Below are 19,797 nucleotides of genomic sequence, written 5' to 3'. Positions count from 1 at the left end.
AAAAAAGAAGAAGAATATGAGCCAATATAAATAAAGGATAATACCATGTCTGACATGATGCAAGCAGTAAAGTTTGCAATTTTTCTCCCCAATGTGGAATGCCCAATTCCCAATGCGCTCCTCAATCCGGGTGGTGGAGGACGAATCTCAGTTGCCTCCGCGTCTGAGACCGTCAATCCGCGCATCTTATCACGTGGCTTGTTGAGCGCGTTACCACGGAGACGTAGCGCGTGTGGAGGCTTCACGCTATGCTCCGCGGCATCCACGCACAACTCACCACACACCCCACCGAGAGCGAGAACCACATTATAGTGACCACGAGGAGGTTACCCCATGTGACTCTACCCTCCCTAGCAACCGGGCCAATTTGGTCGCTTAGGAGACCTAACTGGAGATCTTCAAATATTTTTGAACTAACGGCTTAAATGCTTGAAATGATTTTTGTCAACAAAAATAAATTGTTCCAGTATAATAAAAATAGACTAAAATGTTTTGTTTTCAATGTTACATTTTATTTTTTTAAACAGCAGTGATCAAGTGTCCATCATACATGTGAACTCCTTCTATATTGTTTAAAAAGCATCTCAGGATGAAATGTGCAGAGCAGAAATCAACACAAACAATCTCAAATCAAAGAATTTGGATATGTGCAACATTTTTGGTCACTGCATCAGTCCCATGTGTTATTTAATGGTTTTCATGTATTTTCTATTATTCTAAAATGTGTAAAATAGTTTTAATAAAGAATAAGTGGGTGTGTCCAAATTTTTGACTGGCACTGTACAACTTAGGGATGGGCATTTAGAATGATTTTGTATTCGAGTACTCTTAACACATTAAAAATACAAGCAATCAATTACTTTTTAAAATTTAAGTTCAACTTTCAACATAGACAACATCTAGATTTAAAAAAAAAAAGACAGAAAAATAAATTTGCATTCACACAAACAACCATTCCAAGTTTTCTTAAGTGAATTTAAATCACTTTAAATAATGACAGATTTGGGGGCCTGGGTAGCTCAGTGGTAAAAGACGCTGGCTATCACCCCTGGAGTTCGCAAGTTCAAATCGCAGGGTGTGCTGAGTGACTCCAGCCAGGTCTCCTAAGCAACCAAATTGGCCTGGTTGCTAGGGAGGGTAGAGTCACATGGGGTAACCTCCTCGTGGTCGCTATAATGTGGTTCGTTCTCAGTGGGGCGTGTGGTGAGTTGAGCATGGATGCTGCAGTGGATGGCGTGAAGCCTCCATACACACTATGTCTCCATGGCAACGTGCTCAACAAGCCACGTGATAAGATGCATGGGTTGGCAGTCACAGAGACAGCTGGGATTTGTCCTCCACCACCCAGATTGAGGCGAATCACTACGTGACCATGAGGACTTAAAAGCGCATTAGGAATTGGGCATTCCAAATTGGGTGAAAAAAGGGAAATAAATAAATAAATAATGATAAAATTTTATTTTTGGGTGTACTGTTCCTTTAACAATGTCATGCATCCACAGCGTCCACCAATGCATTGAGTTGTAATGGCAGGATTTAGGTGAGAGAAGCGGTTTCATTGTTGCCTACTTCAGGAATAGGTACAACAGAAAATCAAATTGCAATAATTGTGTAGTGTTTATACTAGTCAAATATGAAATGCTGAACAAGTACTTGATTAATAGATTACTTGTGTACATCCCTAGTATATCTATAGATTCCTAGACACTTTTAAACCCATTAATGCATACCTCGGGTCTTTAGTGACTCGGAACCTCATTCCACCCCCTGCAGGGCCATAGCTAATGGGGTGAAAGGTGGTAATGATTCTAGGGGCCCACAGTTCCAGACGGGCCCCAGAATACCATGCTACAGCCCTGACCCCCTGTGCCTCATCCATGTTTTGGAGTTATGCCCACACCTCTTTAGTATTCCTCAACCTTTCTCTTATGAATAGTGTAAAAAAATAATGACACAAAAACAAAAATTACTGAGTGCACCGTTAATTGCCAAAATTATATCATTAGAGACCCTAGGTATGTAATAGTGTCACTTTTTCACACTTAAATAAACAATCTTTCTATAAAGGTTTACTATCACATGATATAGATATTTGTTTATTACAAGACAAATGGGTACTATTCATACAAATTACAACTATATCATGTTGATTTTCTGACAGTGGTGAATTATCAGTATCTTATATGCATGTACATGTTCATATTATACATGTTATTTGTTCCTCAAGGTGGCGCTGTTGTTTCAGTGATTGACTTGATTTACATTTGACATTAATATTTGATGAAGAAGCAACGAGGAAGTAAACTATAGCAGGTTTAACACATGAACAGTATGATGTGATTATTGTCATTTGGGTGTACTACTGAAATTATGTGAGTTGTGTGTCTATTTAGACTCAATAAGCACCTGATAAAATACATACGTGTATCTTATGTGTAGTTTATGTGTTATGGGTCGCTCAATATGAGTTTGACAGACAGTTGTGTCTCATGAAATATCAGTGTGGAGTTATGAATCCTGTTCTATATTTGCTGCAGTCACTGTCTGCACTGCATAATTGTATTTCTGTATTCTTTTTCTGTTTTATTCATTTTTAATCATTTTTACTTTTTCTCGTTCTTAACTGGTTTTAAAATGTATTTTCTATTTTCTTTATCCTTTTTATGTAAAGCACTTTGAATTGCCATTGTGTATGAAATGTGCTATATAAATAAACTTGCCTTGCCTTTGTTGCATCATCTCTTTGATAAATGAAAAAGAAAACATCAAAATATATCAAGAGTATATTCTATGCAATTATTTTCGAATTGTCTTGAAAATGTTTTGAGAATATGACAGATATGACAGTTGGGACAGTATGAAAAATGCTAATAAAAACAAAAAGGAGTGATTTGTAAATTATAATCACCCTTTGCTATATTGAAAGCTCTACAACTACACATTATTTGATGTTTTACCCTTTTAATTTTATAGTTTTTTTTTTATGTACAGTAATTTCAAATCAGATGATTGCAAAACGCTCTAAAAAAGTTTGACAGTCGAGTGTTTACCACTGTGAAACCTCACCATTTCTTCTAATAACACTTATTAAGCATTTAGGCACAGAAGACACAAGATTGTTAAGTTTAGAAAGTGGAATTTCCCCCATTCATCCGTTATGTAGGTCTTCAGCTGCACAATTGTACGGGGTCTTTGTTGCCGGATGGTGTGCTTAATAATGCACCGCACATTCTCAATTGGAGATGGTCAGGACTGCAGGCAGGCCAATCTAGCACCCGCACTCTCTGCTTACACAGCCATGCACTTGAAATCCGGGCAGTATGTGGTTTGAAGTTGTCCTGCTGGAAAATGCAGGGACGTCCCTGGAAAAGACGGTGCTGGATGGCAGGATATGTTGCTCCAAAATTTTTACTTATCTATCTACATTAATGTTGCCCTCACAGATGTGTGAGTTACCCATGCCATGGGCACTGACACACCCCTGGCCTATACATACACTGGCTTTTAGACCTGACGCTGATAAAATGGATGGTCCTTTTCCTCTTTGGCCCGGAGAACACGACGTCTGTGTTTTTCAAAAACTTTTTGAAATGTGGACTCATCGGACCAAAGAACACAGTTCCACTGTTCTACTTTCCATCTAAGATGAGAACGAGCCCAGAGAAGTCGGCAGCACTTCTGGACAGTGTTGATGTATGGCTTCTCCTTTACATAGTAAAGTCTTAACTTGCATCTGTGGATGCAGCAGCGAGTGGTGTTGACTAACAAAGGTTTACTAAAGTAATCCCAAGCCCATGTTCACGTTCATGATATCCATTACCGATGAATGATGTTTTTTAAGACAGTGACGTCTGAGGGATCAGAGATCATGCGCATTCAGAAGTGGTTTCTTGTCTTGCCCTTTACGCACCGAGATTTGACCAGATTCCTTGAATCTTTTTTTTTTTCTTTAGATTTTCTCCCCTTTTTCTAGCCAATTTGGAATGCCCAATTCCCAATGCACTTTAAGTCCTCGTGGTAGTGACTTGCCTCAATCCGGGTGGTGGAGGATGAATCTCATTTGCCTCTGTGACGTCAATCTGCGTATCTTATCACGTGGCCTGTTGAGCACGATACCGCAGAGACATAGCGCGTGTGGAGGCTTCACGCTATTCTCCACAACATCCATGCACAACTCACCACATGCCCCACCGAGAGTGAGAACCATGTTATAGCGACCATGAGGAGGTTACCCCATGTGACTCTACCCTCCCTAGCAATTGGGCCAATTTGGTTGCTTAGGAGACCTGGCTGGAGTCACTCAGCACACCCTGAATTCAAACTCGTGACTACAGGTGTGATAGAGTCTTTACTCACTGAGCTACCCAGGCTACCCCCTTAGAGGATTTTTTGATGAGAACTCTTTGAAGTAGTTTAAGAAGTTTTAAAAAAAATAAATAAAATTGTAATAGTAATTTTTCACGTTATTAATGTCCTAACTAAACATTGTGAACAGTTGAATGCCACTTTGGTGAATAAAATGTGACTCAGAAGAACAAGTAGTCTCAGAGAGTGATTCGATCATTTTGTGTTGGCCGCGCATGTGCATTGCGCAACCTCCGTTCATTTGTTACGTGAAAACCGCATAGGCGTTGTACAGGAAACAGAAATGATTAAGATCACCTCTCGAGTATTTTGATCCGAGTCGTTCGTTCTTTTGTCACGTGACAGCCGTATACACTATGCAGTGACAAAACAATGAACGATTCAGTCAAGAATATTCCAGAGGTGAATTAATCTCTCTGTTTCTCATAATTTGTCCTTGGCTGCATAATCAATTTTTCCTTATTGGGACTATAATCAAAGCAGACGTGTTTGGCTATTGAAAATGTAACATTATAATTTAATTCTGCTCAAATGAACGAAATGACTTGAATAAAGATTCGTTCATTTTGCTGAACAAGACTCAAAGATTCAAGTCACTAAAATGATCCGATCTTCACATCACTAGTATGTAATAATGTTTGGTGAAACACCCATGCATTTAAGGATTAATTGACAACTGTTTTTATTATTAAAAATAATAAAACACACATCGGTACCATGATGGTATCTGATGGCGGTGCCATGGTAACGATCTGGTACTGAATGATTATCATATTTACATGACAATGGTATTTACATAAGGTCCTTTAAAGAATACAATAGTGCTACCATGACCTCAAAACCACGGTGGTACATGTCCATAAAAACTTGAGGTCCTTAGGAAAGATTAGGCCTTGTAACCTTTCTCAAAATTACCTGTACAGTATGTGCAGAAGACATACATGTGATGTAACTCGCACTCATGTGACGTTCCCTTCTGTTCCACACATGCGTACATTCTCTGGGCGGGAGAATTCCATTCAGACCTCTCGCCTCTGATTGGCGGAATCAGGTTCTGCGCATGTACATGCGTCACAGGTGGGCGGAGCTACAGCGTTAGTTTTCTCGAACAAACGGCGGAAGCGGCGCATTCACAGTGAGCCGCAGCCCTCACTCACTAAACACCTAAAATACAGCAAGAACCATGAAGATCTGGACGTCAGAGCACATTTTCAAGTTAGTGAATGTCTTATGTTTATTTTTATTGCGATACTGTGATAATTTGACTGCTGGCAGCGTTTTTATGACACAATTGAGTGAGATATGCCGCGATTAGCTGAACGGTGCACGAGGCGGCTTTAGTTTCCTGTCAAACCTTTAAGAGAAGTTTTAACAAAGTTATGTTTTTAATTACATCTTTAATATGACCCAATTGGGATTTAACCCTTGTGTGGCAATTTAAAAATGTTACTCATAGGTCCTTAGAGGACAAAAATGTCTGCGTCAAAAAACTGCCATAAATATATTATATATTAATATTATTTTCCACTTTCACTGACTTCGATTTTTTAACCAGCATCAGTCCTGATTATAACTACCAAATATTCATTCATTTTCAGGATTTTAACCCTTTAAATGTTTTTTTTTTTTTACACACACACTCTCTCTCTCATACACACATACACACTCTCTCTCATACACTCACTCTCTCTCTCTCTCACTCTCTCATACACTCTCTCTCTCACTCTCTCATACACTTTCTATCTCTCTCTCTCATACTCTCTCTCTCTCTCTCTCTCTCTCTCTCATACACTCTCTCTCATACACACTCTCTCACTCTCTCTCACACTCACACAGACACACACTATCTCTCACATTCTCTCAAATACACACACTCTCTCTCTCAGTGCTCTATAATATAGCAAACAGAGAATAGGGAAAAAGCATGTATTTGCTCCATAGGCTAAACATGAGAAAATGGCGACATCTGGTGGAAAATATTAAAAATGTAAATTTTGAAGCCAGGGCTCTGGAATGAAAGCTTAATATCATAGAATTCCTGATTTTATGCTTTAATGGCACTGGGATCAAATATTGCAGTTTTAATGGGTTTCAATGGGGACATTTTTGTCCTGAAGGTCCTGAGTGTAACTATTTTGTGTACACAGTGTATTATAGATGTATTATAGGAACTGAGCTTGAAATATCAAAATTCCCTCAAAATACACACCTTCAGCAAAATGTATGCCATTGGCATTAACACAGCCAAAATGATCGAAAAGACAAAAATGTCCCGAAGGTCGCACAAGGGTTAAATTAATAGTGTTTTGTAATGTAAAAATGAAGCTCAGTATCTTGGAGTGGTTTTGTAGTCAAATAAAATGACTCCCTATACCATGAAATAATAGTATCTAAAACTGAAGAATACATGAATGCTAGAAAATGACTTCTGGTAGTTCTGATCCACTAACTAGACTCCACTGGTAGTTTAACAAGTTAACCGGCATGTCCTTGACTAACACAGACAGACTGGTTAAGAATGAGTTATTAATGTATTAGACATCATCATGTGAGATATAGTATATTTTATTTGGTCTGTGTTGTATAATGATGTGAATCAAGTGTCAGTGGGTCAGCAGGACTCGGAACTAACTTTATAACTAGTCGATTGAATTATAACCAGACTGGCTTCTTGATTGCCATTCACATTATTTGTAATGCATCTCATCTGCCGTGGACTTTGAATCTCACGCTGGTGAAATGAATGAATTGCAGATGCTCAGATGAGATAATGATTGAATGAGTAATAATATCTGATATCAGCTGGCAGGCTTGTGCAGATATATATTGCACAACTCTCCTTGACAGCATACAGGCGACCTTTCCCCTACATGGACTTCCCACCTGATGTCATGAGTCACGTGACTGCTGACAGTCCATAGGACTGAATGTGCTGTATGCAGTAATGAACATAATGTTGTTTGTTTGGCTGATTTGTACTGTTTGTGTTTCATAATGAATTCTTGGTTTTGAGTTGCATCAGAAAGCTGTCTGCAGTCACATCATGTGAAGTTCTGATGTGTTTAACTGCAGTTCCTCTATGATCATGTTACAGTAATTCACAGATTCAGACACATTATGTAATTACAGACAGACAGTATCATATTTGTCTGTTGCGTTGTTTAACAGCTCTAATAAAACTCTTCAGATGTGTTTGCTGGTTGACAAATGAAACTAAAGTCATTTAATGTTTCTATACCGGCAATATGACCAAAATCCTATATCACGATACGAGTAATCTGATATCATGATAATTGTATATATCACAATATAGTTACATTTTTCTGAAAATCAATAAAATTGTATTATATATTAAGCCATGTCGCATTGTGTAATTGAGTAATCCAGTCAGTGAATTAAATACTTTATAAATGAAAACTTATATAATTTTCTCTTTATTTTGAACTTGACAAACATGGTCAAAGTAAAATAAAATACAAAATAAATGCCACATTTCACTCTGATGATGTCACCAATTTTTTTCTTTTTATTATTATGATTATTAACTTTCCTCAAGAAACTTAACATCTTCTCAAAGCAATGCAAAAAGTAAAATAACATAAATAAAACACTTAATTAGGCTCTTTGTGTTTTTGGTCATCTCTATAAGGAAATGATAAACTATCTGAAGGAAAATATGTCTGGTTTGTTTCCTGATATCAAACATCATTCGAAATGAATTTTAGAAAGGGTTTTGATGTGTGTTTTAAAAACCCACCAGAATGAGTAACGGGTGTGATCTGCGCTTTTTCTGTCACAGGAGCACAAATGAAGGGACCGGGACGACTTCAACACTCATGCACACTTGCGTGTTTCAGACTTGCACGAGACACAGCTGCGTGTGTTTGGATGGGAGGCATGTTTGCAGCGTGGGATGAATGTCATTGAATTTGCTTTGACGGTGGCTCAAGTGAAATTTCATGCCGCAGAAGTGGATTCGGTGCCATTTTTTTTCTCACGTTCTAGACATGCTTTTCATCTAATGACACGTGCATCTGTTAGTGAAAAACTGCGTTTCATTATTTCTCTCAGTCTCACGTGAAGTCCTGACTACTGATATATACGTGCACAATGTACAAACTTCGCAAATTGCTGTTTTCTGTTAGGTGTCGCGGTTTCTAAAGCCAGACCAATTTCACACCCCGGATGATGCACTTTCTCCTTCGTAATCTCCTCTTCTCATTCAAATGAATTTGAGGAACGAGCAGTAGCTCCGCCTTCAATTTATACAGCAGTGTGTGTAATGCGTACGTTATGTGCTGTACACATTTCTCGTGTGGTAATTTTGCGTTACCGTGATGGAGACAATAATCCAAAATGAACACCGGTTGGCAATTTCTACCAGTTTATCATGTCTACCGGTATATCACCCACCCCTACTTACACTAACAGTCAACATTTTAATTTATATTCGCATTATCGAAACATTTTGGATGATTGACAAATAATGTTGTCCAAGGTTATAAAAATTAGAACTCTTTTAAATTTGTAGTTTGGAGTGTAATCCGTGTCCATGTTGGTTTCATAATAATTTTTTTAAATGATATAGGAAATGTCATGTGGTGTAACCATCAAGCTAATAAAATACTTTGCTTGCCTCTAGAATATGCGAGTGTGCATAACTTAATCATTCATTTCAGAACGGGTTTAAAATATATTTTTATGGTGAATTTGTTTTTGAAAAAAATTAAATACAAATATTTTTACTAACATCATGAAGTTTTTCAGGGTTACTCCACATGACCTATACAAAATGTGCCTTTTCATAAAAATGATTTTTCATGAGGGTCTAAAGGCCTCCTATTTGCTGTCACATTCTTTGATTTGATGGACAGGATTCTTCTAAATATTAATAATTTTTTAAAACAAAATTGTTTCACTGCTTATGCATACTAAGCATAATCTATGTAAGAATGTGCATGTAAACGTGCTCAATGGTAATTCCAAACTGCTTATGCCAACATTTTTTCTCAAGAATTTTAAGTTTTAATGAGACTGTGCACTTTTACATGCACGTTCTTACACCGATGCCTATTGTGCCGATTTTGCGTTGCATGTGAACTCCTTAACCGGTGTACTTACCGGCTCATCCAATGTGCTCACGTGATGCTTCACAGACTGATGACAAAAGCAGAGAATAACGCAATCATCTCAAATGTCATGTAAACATGGATTTCTTGCTTTGTCAGATTTTTTAAATAAGCTGATTTTAAGGGGGCCTGGGTATCTCAGCGAGTATTGATGCTGACTATCACACCTGGAGTCACGAGTTTGAATCCAGGGTGTGCTGAGTGACTCCAGCCAGGTCTCCTAAGCAACCAAATTGACCCGGTTGCTAGGGAGGGTAGAGTCACATGGGGTAACCTCCTCGTGGTCGTGATTAGTGGTTCTCGCTCTCAATGGGGCGTGTGGTAAGTTGTGTGTGGAGCGCGGAGAGTAGCATGAGCCTCCACATGCTGTGAGTCTCCGCGGTGTCATGCACAACGAGTCACGTGATAAGATGCACGGATTGACGGTCTCAGAAGCGGAGGCAACTGAGACTTGTCCTCCGCCACTCGGATTGAGGCGAGTAAACGTGCCACCACGAGGACCTACTAAGTAGTGAGAATTGGGCATTCCAAATTGGGGAGAAAAGAGAGTAGATGTGTCCAAACCATTGACTCAAAGTGTACATTAACTCATGTAGTTATCAAATGTATTTCTCTGTTTGTCTCTCACAGTCACCCGTGGGAAACAGTGACCAAAGCTGCCATGCAGAAGTACCCAAACCCCATGAACACCAGTGTGTTTGGAGTGGATGTGTTGGATCGTAACGTGGACCAACAGGGGCGTCTGCACAGCAAACGTCTGCTCAGCACTGAGTGGGGGCTGCCGTCCATCGTCAGATCTGTATGAACTTCTCTTATTTTACAAAATAACCTAATCTGTTTCCTTTTGGATTGATTTTTTTTTAACTTAAAAGAGAGCAGCAGAATGTGGTAGTTTTATGTTTTTCATCTTCAGCAGGAGAATGTGAATGGAATGTTTAGACTTAAGAGTTAATAGACTGGATATAAAAATTCAAGTAGCCGATAATCTCAGAACAGTCTGAATACTGTAGTGGCACGTGCTGTAAGTCTTATTGTCCTTGTCACGTTTTGATGAAATAACTGTTAAGCAATATTAAACTGCAGGTTCTAAAGCTAATATGATTCCCAAGCCTATATAACTGTTTTGAAAGAGTACAGTTGCTCAACTATGGGATGGAGTAGGTTGGTCATGTATTTCTGACCTGGTTCTTCTTAGTAGATCAGAACCTTTGTGCTGGTTTGGCCAAAAAACAGCTTGCGATTGTGGTGGTTCTTGCCCCATCGTTGACCTCACTGAATGTCTATATATGTCTGGTCAGTTCTCAGCACATGTTGTTCTGTTCATACGACTGGTGTCGTATTCCTGCAGTCGGAGAGCTGAATAAACTGGACCGCTGTGACGTTATTGCAGCCGCATGACTTCAGACAGCTGTCAGAATGTGACCTTTCGCATTGTTTGCACAACTACTCGAGGACCATTCAAGTTTATGACCTTCCACAGTTCAGAACGTTCAAGGTTTTATTTCTAGAACTTGTCAGTTTATTATTCTTAAGGTATTGTCTTGATTTAAGATTACAGCGGTTATGGGGAACTAGTTGATTGACACCTTCCAGCATATACGTTTGAGTTTCATTCTAAACCTTTATGAACTCCCAAAGAGTCCAGATGTCTGTTTGAAGATATTAAGCGACCAGATGAAAAGGCTTTAAAGGGACAGTTCATCCAGAAAATGACCTCCCAGATGTGACTTTCTTTCTTCTGCAGAATACAAATGAAGATTAGAAGAATATTTCAGCTCTGTAGGTCCATACAATGCAAGTGAATGGTGACCAGAACTTTGAAGCTCCAAAAAGCACACAAAGGCAGCATCAAAGTAATCCATAAGACTCCAGTGGTTTAATCCATGCCTTCTGATCCAATCAGTTTTTGGTGAGAAAAGACCATTTCAAGCTAGATTACACTTCCTAGCGTCATCTAGCATTCTGTGCACACGTCAAGTACTAGGACGTGTTATTGAGCTTAAAATCATGATCGCCAAGAAGACTACAGATGTCAAGATTTATAGTGAAAAAGGAGTTATATTTTGGTCTGTTCTCACCCAAAAATGATTGGATAACTTCTGAAGACATGGATTAAACCACTGGAGTTGTATGGATTACTTTGATGCTGCCTTTATGAGCTTTTTGGAGCTTCAAAGTTCTGGTCACCATTCACTTGCATTGTATGGACCTACAGAGCTGAAATATTCTTCTAAAAATCTTCATTTGTGTTCTGCAGAAGAAAGAAAGTTAAACACATCTGGGATGGCATGAGAGTGAGTAAATGATGACAGAATTTTCAGTTTTGGGTGAACTGTCCCTTTAAAAGAACAGTGATAGAAAGACCAACACAAGATTAAACTGCACACTCATTTTGTTTTTTGTCATAAATTCTCCTCTCTGCCCATTAGGGGGCGATATGCACGAAAAATGGGAATCACCAAAAACAGAAGAAAGTGAAAGTTAAAGTGGAGATTGACTGAGGAGGGAGGAGAATTTATAGTAAAAAAATGACTTAAATATCTATCTGTTTGTCACCCACACCTATCATATCCACCAGAGTCATCTGGAGTACTTTTATTTTGCCCTTATTTTGGAGCATCAAAATTTTGGCCCTCATTCACTTGCATTGTATGGACCTACAGAGCTGAAATATTCTTCTAAAAATCTTAATTTGTGTTCTTCATGAGGGCGCCATCCCAGATGTTTGGATTGTAAATCCAAATATGTAGTTATAAATCTGATTATATAATTGTAAATCTGAAAATGTGGAAATTTCTTTGTCTGATCGATGCATTGATGCACATACTCATGTCGCAGTTTTATTGCGATTAATTGCACAGCCCTACTGTTCACAGTAATTATTCAATGACTATTGAATGTAATTATTGATCAACCTGTTCTGTTGTTTTTCCGCAGATAATTGGTAATTCACGGACATGTACATACATTCAGGAGCACTCCATAGTAGACCCTAAAGAGAAGACCTTTGAACTTCAGTCCACTAATGTAAGCAGCACTTATTTAAAAGTAAACATGCATTCATTCATTCTACGTGCAGCCACCTGACTGTTTTTTTTAATTATCATTGAAATCAAAATCAGTTGTTGCCCGAGAGCAGGTTTCATTGCTTTGACAGTAATTACAGCACATCCTTCAGTCTTCATGTTCTTCATTCTGAAGCTCTTTCTATAATCATTCTTCATGAATCCAGAGTGTTGAGTTTGTGTGAATGTGTTCTGGAATGAGATTGTTCCAGTCTGTGTATAACAGAGTTGTGTTGTGTGTGTTGCATTACATTCTCATACAGTGTGTCACACTCATAACCCTCTGCATTCTTCTCACGTTAGATCACCTTCACTAACATGGTGTCTGTGGACGAACGGCTGACATACAGACCACACCCGGACGACCCAGAGAAGTAAGGTTTTACCCTGTTGTCTGGTGTAAATGTCTTTCACACGAGCTATCTGAACACATCACATACAGTGAGACGAATCTGAAGTGCTTACAGCAATGATAACATGAATTATGTGGCCCCTGTTCCTCTGAAACATCTGTTTATGTGTTGGACTCCTGTCATTGAGATCTTCACGTGTTTGTGATATCGGTGGAGGCGTTTGAGTGTCTGATGAAGCTCTTGACTGTCTTTCAGGACTATGCTCACTCAGGAGGCCATTATATCTGTGAAGGGTGTCAGTCTGAGCAGCTATTTGGAGGGATTAATGGCCTCCACCATCTCAGCCAATGCAGGAAAGGTGAGCAAACAATACTCAACCCCAAACTCAAAACCCATATCACTGACTTCATTACTTTCTTCTGAGGAACACAGATTTTTAGCAGTGTTCTTGTTCTTAACAGGGGCTGTGAAGCTCCAAAAATTACACAAATGCACCGTAAAAGTATTAGAGTAGTAGACTATACTCCAAGTCTTCTGAAGTCATACGGATAGCTTTGTGTGAGGAACAGACAAACATTAAAGTGTTTAAGAGCTAACGTGGAGGGGATGATTTTAAGTACTTAATGATTTAAATAAGGACTTATGGTACATTCTGCACAACGTCTTCATGTTTCATGTAAGAAAGTCAAGCAGGTTTGGAATGAGTATGACTTTCATATGAGGGTAAAAGATGACAGAATCTTAAAATTGGGATTTGATATGATTATGTTCAGGTATCTTCTCTAAGCCTAGAATGCACCAACCTTTAAAGTGAAGCCCAAATTTAACCCTCCTTTTATTTTTTATTTTTTCCACCCAATTTGGAATGCCCAATTCCCAATGCGCTTTTAAGTCCTCGTGGTGGCGTAGTGATTCGCCTCAATCCAGGTGGCGGAGGATGAATCTCAGTTGCCTCCGCGTCTGAGACCGTCAATCCGCGCATCTTATCACGTGTCTTACATACATAGCGCGTGTGGAGGCTTCACGGCATCCACACTCAACTCACCACGTGCCCCACCGAGAGCAAGAACCACATTATAGCAACCACGAGGAGGTTACCCCATGTGACTCTACCCTCCCTAGCAACCGGGTCAATTTGGTTGCTAAGGAGACCTGGCTGGAGTCACTCAGCACACCCTGGGATTCAAACTAGCGAACTCCAGGGGTGGTAGCCAGCATCTTTACCACTGAGCTACCCAGGCCCTCATTTAACCCTCCTTTAATGTTTGGGTGATTTTTGACCTTTTCAAGAGTAAAACAACAGTGAAAAATGAATCTTAAAGGAATGTTCCGGGTTCAATACAAGTTAAGCTCAATCGACACCACAAAAATGAATTTCGACTCATTCCTCCTTTTCTTTAAAAAAAGCACAAATCTGTGTTCCAGTGAGACAATTACAATGGAAGTCAATGGGGTCAATTTTTGGAGGGTTTAAAGGCAGAAATGTGAAGATCATAATTTTATAAAAGCACTTACATTAATTCTTCTGTTAAAACTTGTGTATTATTTGAACTGTAAAGTTGTTTAAAACTTCATTTTAGGGTTTTAGTGTGCCATTATGTCGTCATGGCAACAAAGTTATAAAATTGTCTCTAACTATCCACAGATGTGGTTAGTAAGTGATTTAATCACAGTAAAATCATGTTAACACACATATTGTTTATGTCTTGTGTCTATACTTTTGAAACAGTGAGTATTTTAATGTTTACAGATTGACCCCATTGACTTCCATTGTAAGTGTCTCACTGGAACACACATTTGTGCTTTTTCTTTAAAGAAAAGGTGGAATATTCCTTTACTTTGAACACACCAAACATTTCCTGAGCTAATAATCTATTCATCATTAATAATAATCATAATCTATTACAATACAAAGTATACACTATTAATGAAATATATTGTATGGTCATATATATATATATATATATAATTTATTTTTTAAAGAATAGGAGGAACGAGTTGAAATTAATTTTTGTGGTGTCGATTGAGCTTAACTTGTATTGAATCCGGAGTATTTCTTAAATCTTGTTTGTGGTCAAAATGCAATCAGATTCTCGACAACAATGAATAAACGAACAAGTAAAAAAAATATATATATTTTATGATACTTGTATGTATATGCAATGTAAGGGTGTTTGGGGGTGTTGCTAGGTGGTTGATAGGGTGTTATTAAATGGTTGCTAGGCAATCGCTTTCTGGTCTGTACTACTAGTCAAAAGACCATCCCCATGACAACGTGATCCCTAGATATGTGTGGAAACATTTTCAATGGAAGTCTATGGGAAATCTATCATCTGCCATTTGTCGCAAACTTTTCATTATAATCTATATAATATAAACTTTATTCTAAAAAAATATATTTTTATTGTAGTTATTTTACTTGTTCAACCGGAGGGTCCGCGTGTATTGCGAAAAAAGTTTATTCTTAAAATGTTTGTCACCAGATATGTAAGTCAGGCATATGTGGTATCATTTGAAAGCTTAAAATCTGAATGTTGAAGGGAATACATCACACAAAATAACAAGGCCTGAAAACATCTGTTGCATATGAGCGCCACCTAGAGGTGATGTAGAAGTATTCATATGGATATAAAAGTATTTTACATAGCACTTAAAAAGACAAATATGTCAAATAAAAGCTCTCATTCATTTTGTTGTCGTAACACCACAGTTTGATTGTTTATCAAAAACATCCCAAAGTGAAATATGTTTTCTGTATGTGTCATTTCTGTGCTAATCACTGCGTCTGTTAGTCAGAAATAGCTACAAACTGTATATCAACTCTTACCTTGGGTTTGTTTTCTTTAAAATGAGCCATTGTTTACATGTCTGTGAGCTTGTTTGGGTAAATAATCCAATGTTGTGTCTTGGAAGTTCAGAACAAAATTTGCAGTCCGGCAGAAAAAGCATGAGAAACAAATTATCTGCAGAATATGTTCTCAACTGTTGATGATGAAATGTTATACGTCAGCGTAAAGCTTTCCAACGACACCCAGACTGAGCTTCTAGTCAACTAAGAAGTCGAGATATTCAACCAAACAGTGAGGAAGGTCATGCACTCTAAATATACTAAATTTAATACGAGACCAATTTTATGCCATAGGATATTATATTCTAAAATTACAAATGTTTTTGAATGAAAACCATGATTCTGTATTTGTATCTCATCATATCATTGTATATCTGTCTACTGTCAAAAAAAAAAAAAAAAATTTTTTTAAAGTACCACCACTGATGTATACACACAATAATGCTATTTTACAAATCTTATGTTTAGTGTGAAAAACAAACCAATGGTAATGTTCATGATCAAAAGGGAGCTAACGATGTGTTTCTTGTACAGTGCTGTTAATCAGTGTATTTGTGCATTCTCTGTGTGCAGGGTCGTGAGGCGATGGAGTGGGTGATCAGACGTTTGAACACTGAGATTGAAGAGTTGGCCCTCACAGCGAGAGGAACCATGAGAACGCCCATGGCTGCTGCGGTCACGGAGAAATAAACCCTTCTGTGACATCACTCGGCCTTCCTCTCTGTCGGTGCACTTAACTGCGTCTTTTTCCGATCACGGAAGTTCATCCTCTGTGTCCCCCTCACATTCAAGCGTCTACATTAGAGGCTAATGTGGCCGTTACGTGACAGAGAGAGGCAAGAGAACTCTGGGACTAACAACAACACGAAGGGGAAGGGTCGAGCATTCGGTCAACAAAATATGATAAACTTTCAAACAGTTTGTAGTTTTAATGAATCGGTATAACAGGACAGTTGCACAGTTCAACTTCAAGAATATCAGTTTTCTGTGTCGGATTCTTCTTAGAGTTAATAAGTGTATAAGAGTGTTGATTGGGTACGCACAGGCCATATACAATGCAGCATGACTAGTTGGACCCATTTGCCAAACGCCACCAACTTTAGCTCTGTTACATGCCACTCTTGCCATCAGAGGGCAAAAAGTGCGCTCGCAACTCTTCAACACAGGCTACGCTGGGCAGAGTTGCTTCACCAGCACTTATACACTTGAAACATTATTAATATTATTATAATATTTATTTTTAGTATCATTCAGAATACTTAAGCATCAAGGAAGGGAACACAGTAATCCAGACTAGTAGATTTAATCTGAAAGATTGTAGAGGACCATCTCAGAAGTATCTCAGTTCTTTGAAATGTGTGTGTATCTCTATTTGTGTGTATCTCTATGTGTGTGCGTGCGTGCGTGTGCGTGTGTGTGTTTGGTTCAGAGAACACTGACGCATAACGGGCTGATATGGAGCGGCTCAGTAGACCACTGTCATTGGATTCTTCAGAAACATGCAACATGATAAAACAGCGCCTGCTTAGAAAACAAACATATTTAGAGGAACTACGACACTGAGCACTATGTACTAAACTACAACATGCTCTTGTTGCACCACACATTTTCAAGAGGCTTGCTAAAAGAATAACAATGTGTTGCATGTCAAGCAGGATGTTATTGTCTTGACTTTGTTCCATATACTGCTAATGATCACTCTCTAATTAGGGCACTTGCCTTGATTTTAATGAATGACAGGCCAGTTGTGATGCTGAATCTAAACCCAAGGCATTGTTTACTTTAAGAGGTCAAAATGAGAGGTGATTTTGTCAAATGCACAGGTGCAACTAGCAGTCTGCAGTGTTAGATTTGAGAAGGAGAAATACATTCTATTTATTTATTTATATTTTGTAAGTTTATGTTGTTTCATGCCATGGTGACGTGCATCCACAAATCACAACTTCAGCATCTTCATGGTCAGTGATGGTGAAAACTTCATTATGGAAATAAATATCAAGTGAGACCCTCATGTTGGATGGGATATATTAACTGAATGGAATGGATTGAAACTGTTTGAAACGCATGAAGATGTTCAAGTTCTGTTTGTGGATATATTGCTTCTGCATAAATGCTATCAAACAACGAAAACTTTTACGGATAGTTGTGTATTTTTTTTTTTTCTTAATTGAAATTGCATTGAAGACCCACTGAATGTTTGGCGGAGTTTACTTCTCTGGAACATTTTGACTAACTGTAAAATAAAACTAATGCATTTAAACAACATTTATGCAGATTTTAAATGGTTTATTACAGGTTTCTTTTGTTTTCAATTGCAATGCGAAAAAAGAAAATTGGTGGAAAAGCTGAGATATTAGGAATTATTTAAACTTCTGTTGTCCATTTAGAGTTGTTTGGTACTAGTTCTAATAAAAGGCCACTGAAACAGCAGAAATGGTGAGTGACACCTGTCAATCATCTGTGCTGTATCCTAAAGCACAGCCAATCAAAGCTGCTTAAAGATACTGAAATAAACTAACGTTCATAGTAATATGTCTGTTTTGTCTTTTTTTTTTTTTTTGTATAGTGAACTTATATATTCTAGTGAACAGTTCAAAAGTTCATTGGTACTGCCATATTTTTCGACCATGGTTGTACTATTCTCATGCGGGTCTATTATCAAATTACTATGATATTACTTTAAAACTTAAAATGTGTCTAATAAATTTTGTGTGAATATATAAACCACCAATGGAAAATTGTGTAGATAAACTATGCAATATTATAATATATTAACAGCATGAACAAATCATAAATCTGTGGATATATCTGAAAACCTCAGAGAAATTATACAAACATATGAAGCCAATTAAATGAATGATTGAAATAACTTGCGTATAACTTATCCCTTGTGCGTCACTTCAAAAAAGTTACTCGGAGATCATTGGGGGACAAAAATGTCCACGTCAAAAAACTGCCATAATAATGTTGTATATTAATATTAGTTTCCACTTTCAATGAGTTAATTTTTTTAACCAACATCAGTCCTGATCATAACTACCAAATATTCATTTTCTGAATTTTAACCCTTTAAATGCCAGTTTGTTTACATAATGCCACTGTTGTTTTTTTACACACACACACACACACACACAAATTTCTCAGTACACACATACAAAACACTCTGACATCCATACCAACACACACACACAATTTTAGCTGCATCATTTATTCAATTGTCCTGCAGTGCTCTATAATACAGCAAACAGAAAATAGGGGAAAAGCATGTATTTGCTCCATAGGCTAAACATGATGGCGCCATCTTTTGGAAAATATAAAAAAAATTACATTTTGAAGCCAGGGCTGCGGAATGAAAGCATAATATCATAGAATTCATGATTTTATGCTTTAATGGCACTGGGCTCAAATATTGCAGTTTTAATGGGTTTCAATGGGGACATTTTTGTCCTGAAGGTCCTGAGTGTAACTATTTTGTGTACACAGTGTATTATAGATGTATTATAGGAACTGATGTTGAAATATCAGAATTACCCAAAAATACACACCTTTGGAAAGATGTATACCGTTGGCATTAACACAGCCAAAATGATCGAAAAAACAAAAATTAAAAAGACAAAAATGTCCCGAAGGTCGCACAAGGGTTCATTTGAATGCCGATTAAATTGAAAATACAGAAATAGGATAGGGAAGGGGTTTGAAAATTTTAACTTTAATATTTAAAATTAAACTGTATTTTCAGTTCAATATCTGTTAAATATGATTCATGTTATTATTCATATATACATTATTGTCATATGATACTTGTTCCTTTTCTCAGCGCTGCTCGGTATGGACCAATCACGACCGTTTGTGATGACTAGATAAGGACTTTTAAAAACTCTTTTTATTGACTTTGCAGGGACGGATTTTCATTTGTATCTCAGGTAAGAATACTTAGAATTAACGTATTTTAAATAAATTATTTAATAGTGCACAAATGTCTCTAATAAGACGAAAAGTGTCGTGAGATTTAAAAGCAGTTCAACGGTGGATTCGGC

General features: G+C 37.8%; 1 protein-coding gene across 1 annotated transcript; it reads left to right on the top strand.

Annotated features, from left to right (window-relative positions):
* Positions 1-5,465: 5,465 nt before the first annotated feature.
* Positions 5,466-18,290, top strand: LOC127449598 (PRELI domain containing protein 3B-like). The gene is made up of 6 exons (XM_051713133.1): positions 5,466-5,580; positions 10,125-10,293; positions 12,432-12,521; positions 12,863-12,933; positions 13,168-13,270; positions 16,334-18,290. Exons 1-6 carry the CDS (start codon positions 5,549-5,551, stop codon positions 16,448-16,450), a joined length of 582 nt encoding a protein of 193 aa, XP_051569093.1. The 5' UTR covers positions 5,466-5,548; the 3' UTR covers positions 16,451-18,290.
* The last annotated feature ends 1,507 nt before the right edge of the window (positions 18,291-19,797 follow it).

The sequence above is a fragment of the Myxocyprinus asiaticus genome, chromosome 12 (assembly GCF_019703515.2).
Source record: "Myxocyprinus asiaticus isolate MX2 ecotype Aquarium Trade chromosome 12, UBuf_Myxa_2, whole genome shotgun sequence".
Classification (NCBI taxonomy): Eukaryota; Metazoa; Chordata; class Actinopteri; order Cypriniformes; family Catostomidae; genus Myxocyprinus; species Myxocyprinus asiaticus.
The sequence above is the reverse complement of the archived record's forward strand: the minus strand, read 5'-3'. Positions and strand labels throughout refer to the sequence as shown.

Coding starts and splice junctions, on each gene's coding strand:
- LOC127449598 (XM_051713133.1), top strand. CDS start 5,549: ATGAAGATCTGGACGTCAGAGCACATTTTCAA. Junction 10,294..12,431: donor TGCCGTCCATCGTCAGATCT/GTATGAACTTCT, acceptor GTTTTTCCGCAG/ATAATTGGTAATTCACGGAC. Junction 12,934..13,167: donor CACCCGGACGACCCAGAGAA/GTAAGGTTTTAC, acceptor ACTGTCTTTCAG/GACTATGCTCACTCAGGAGG.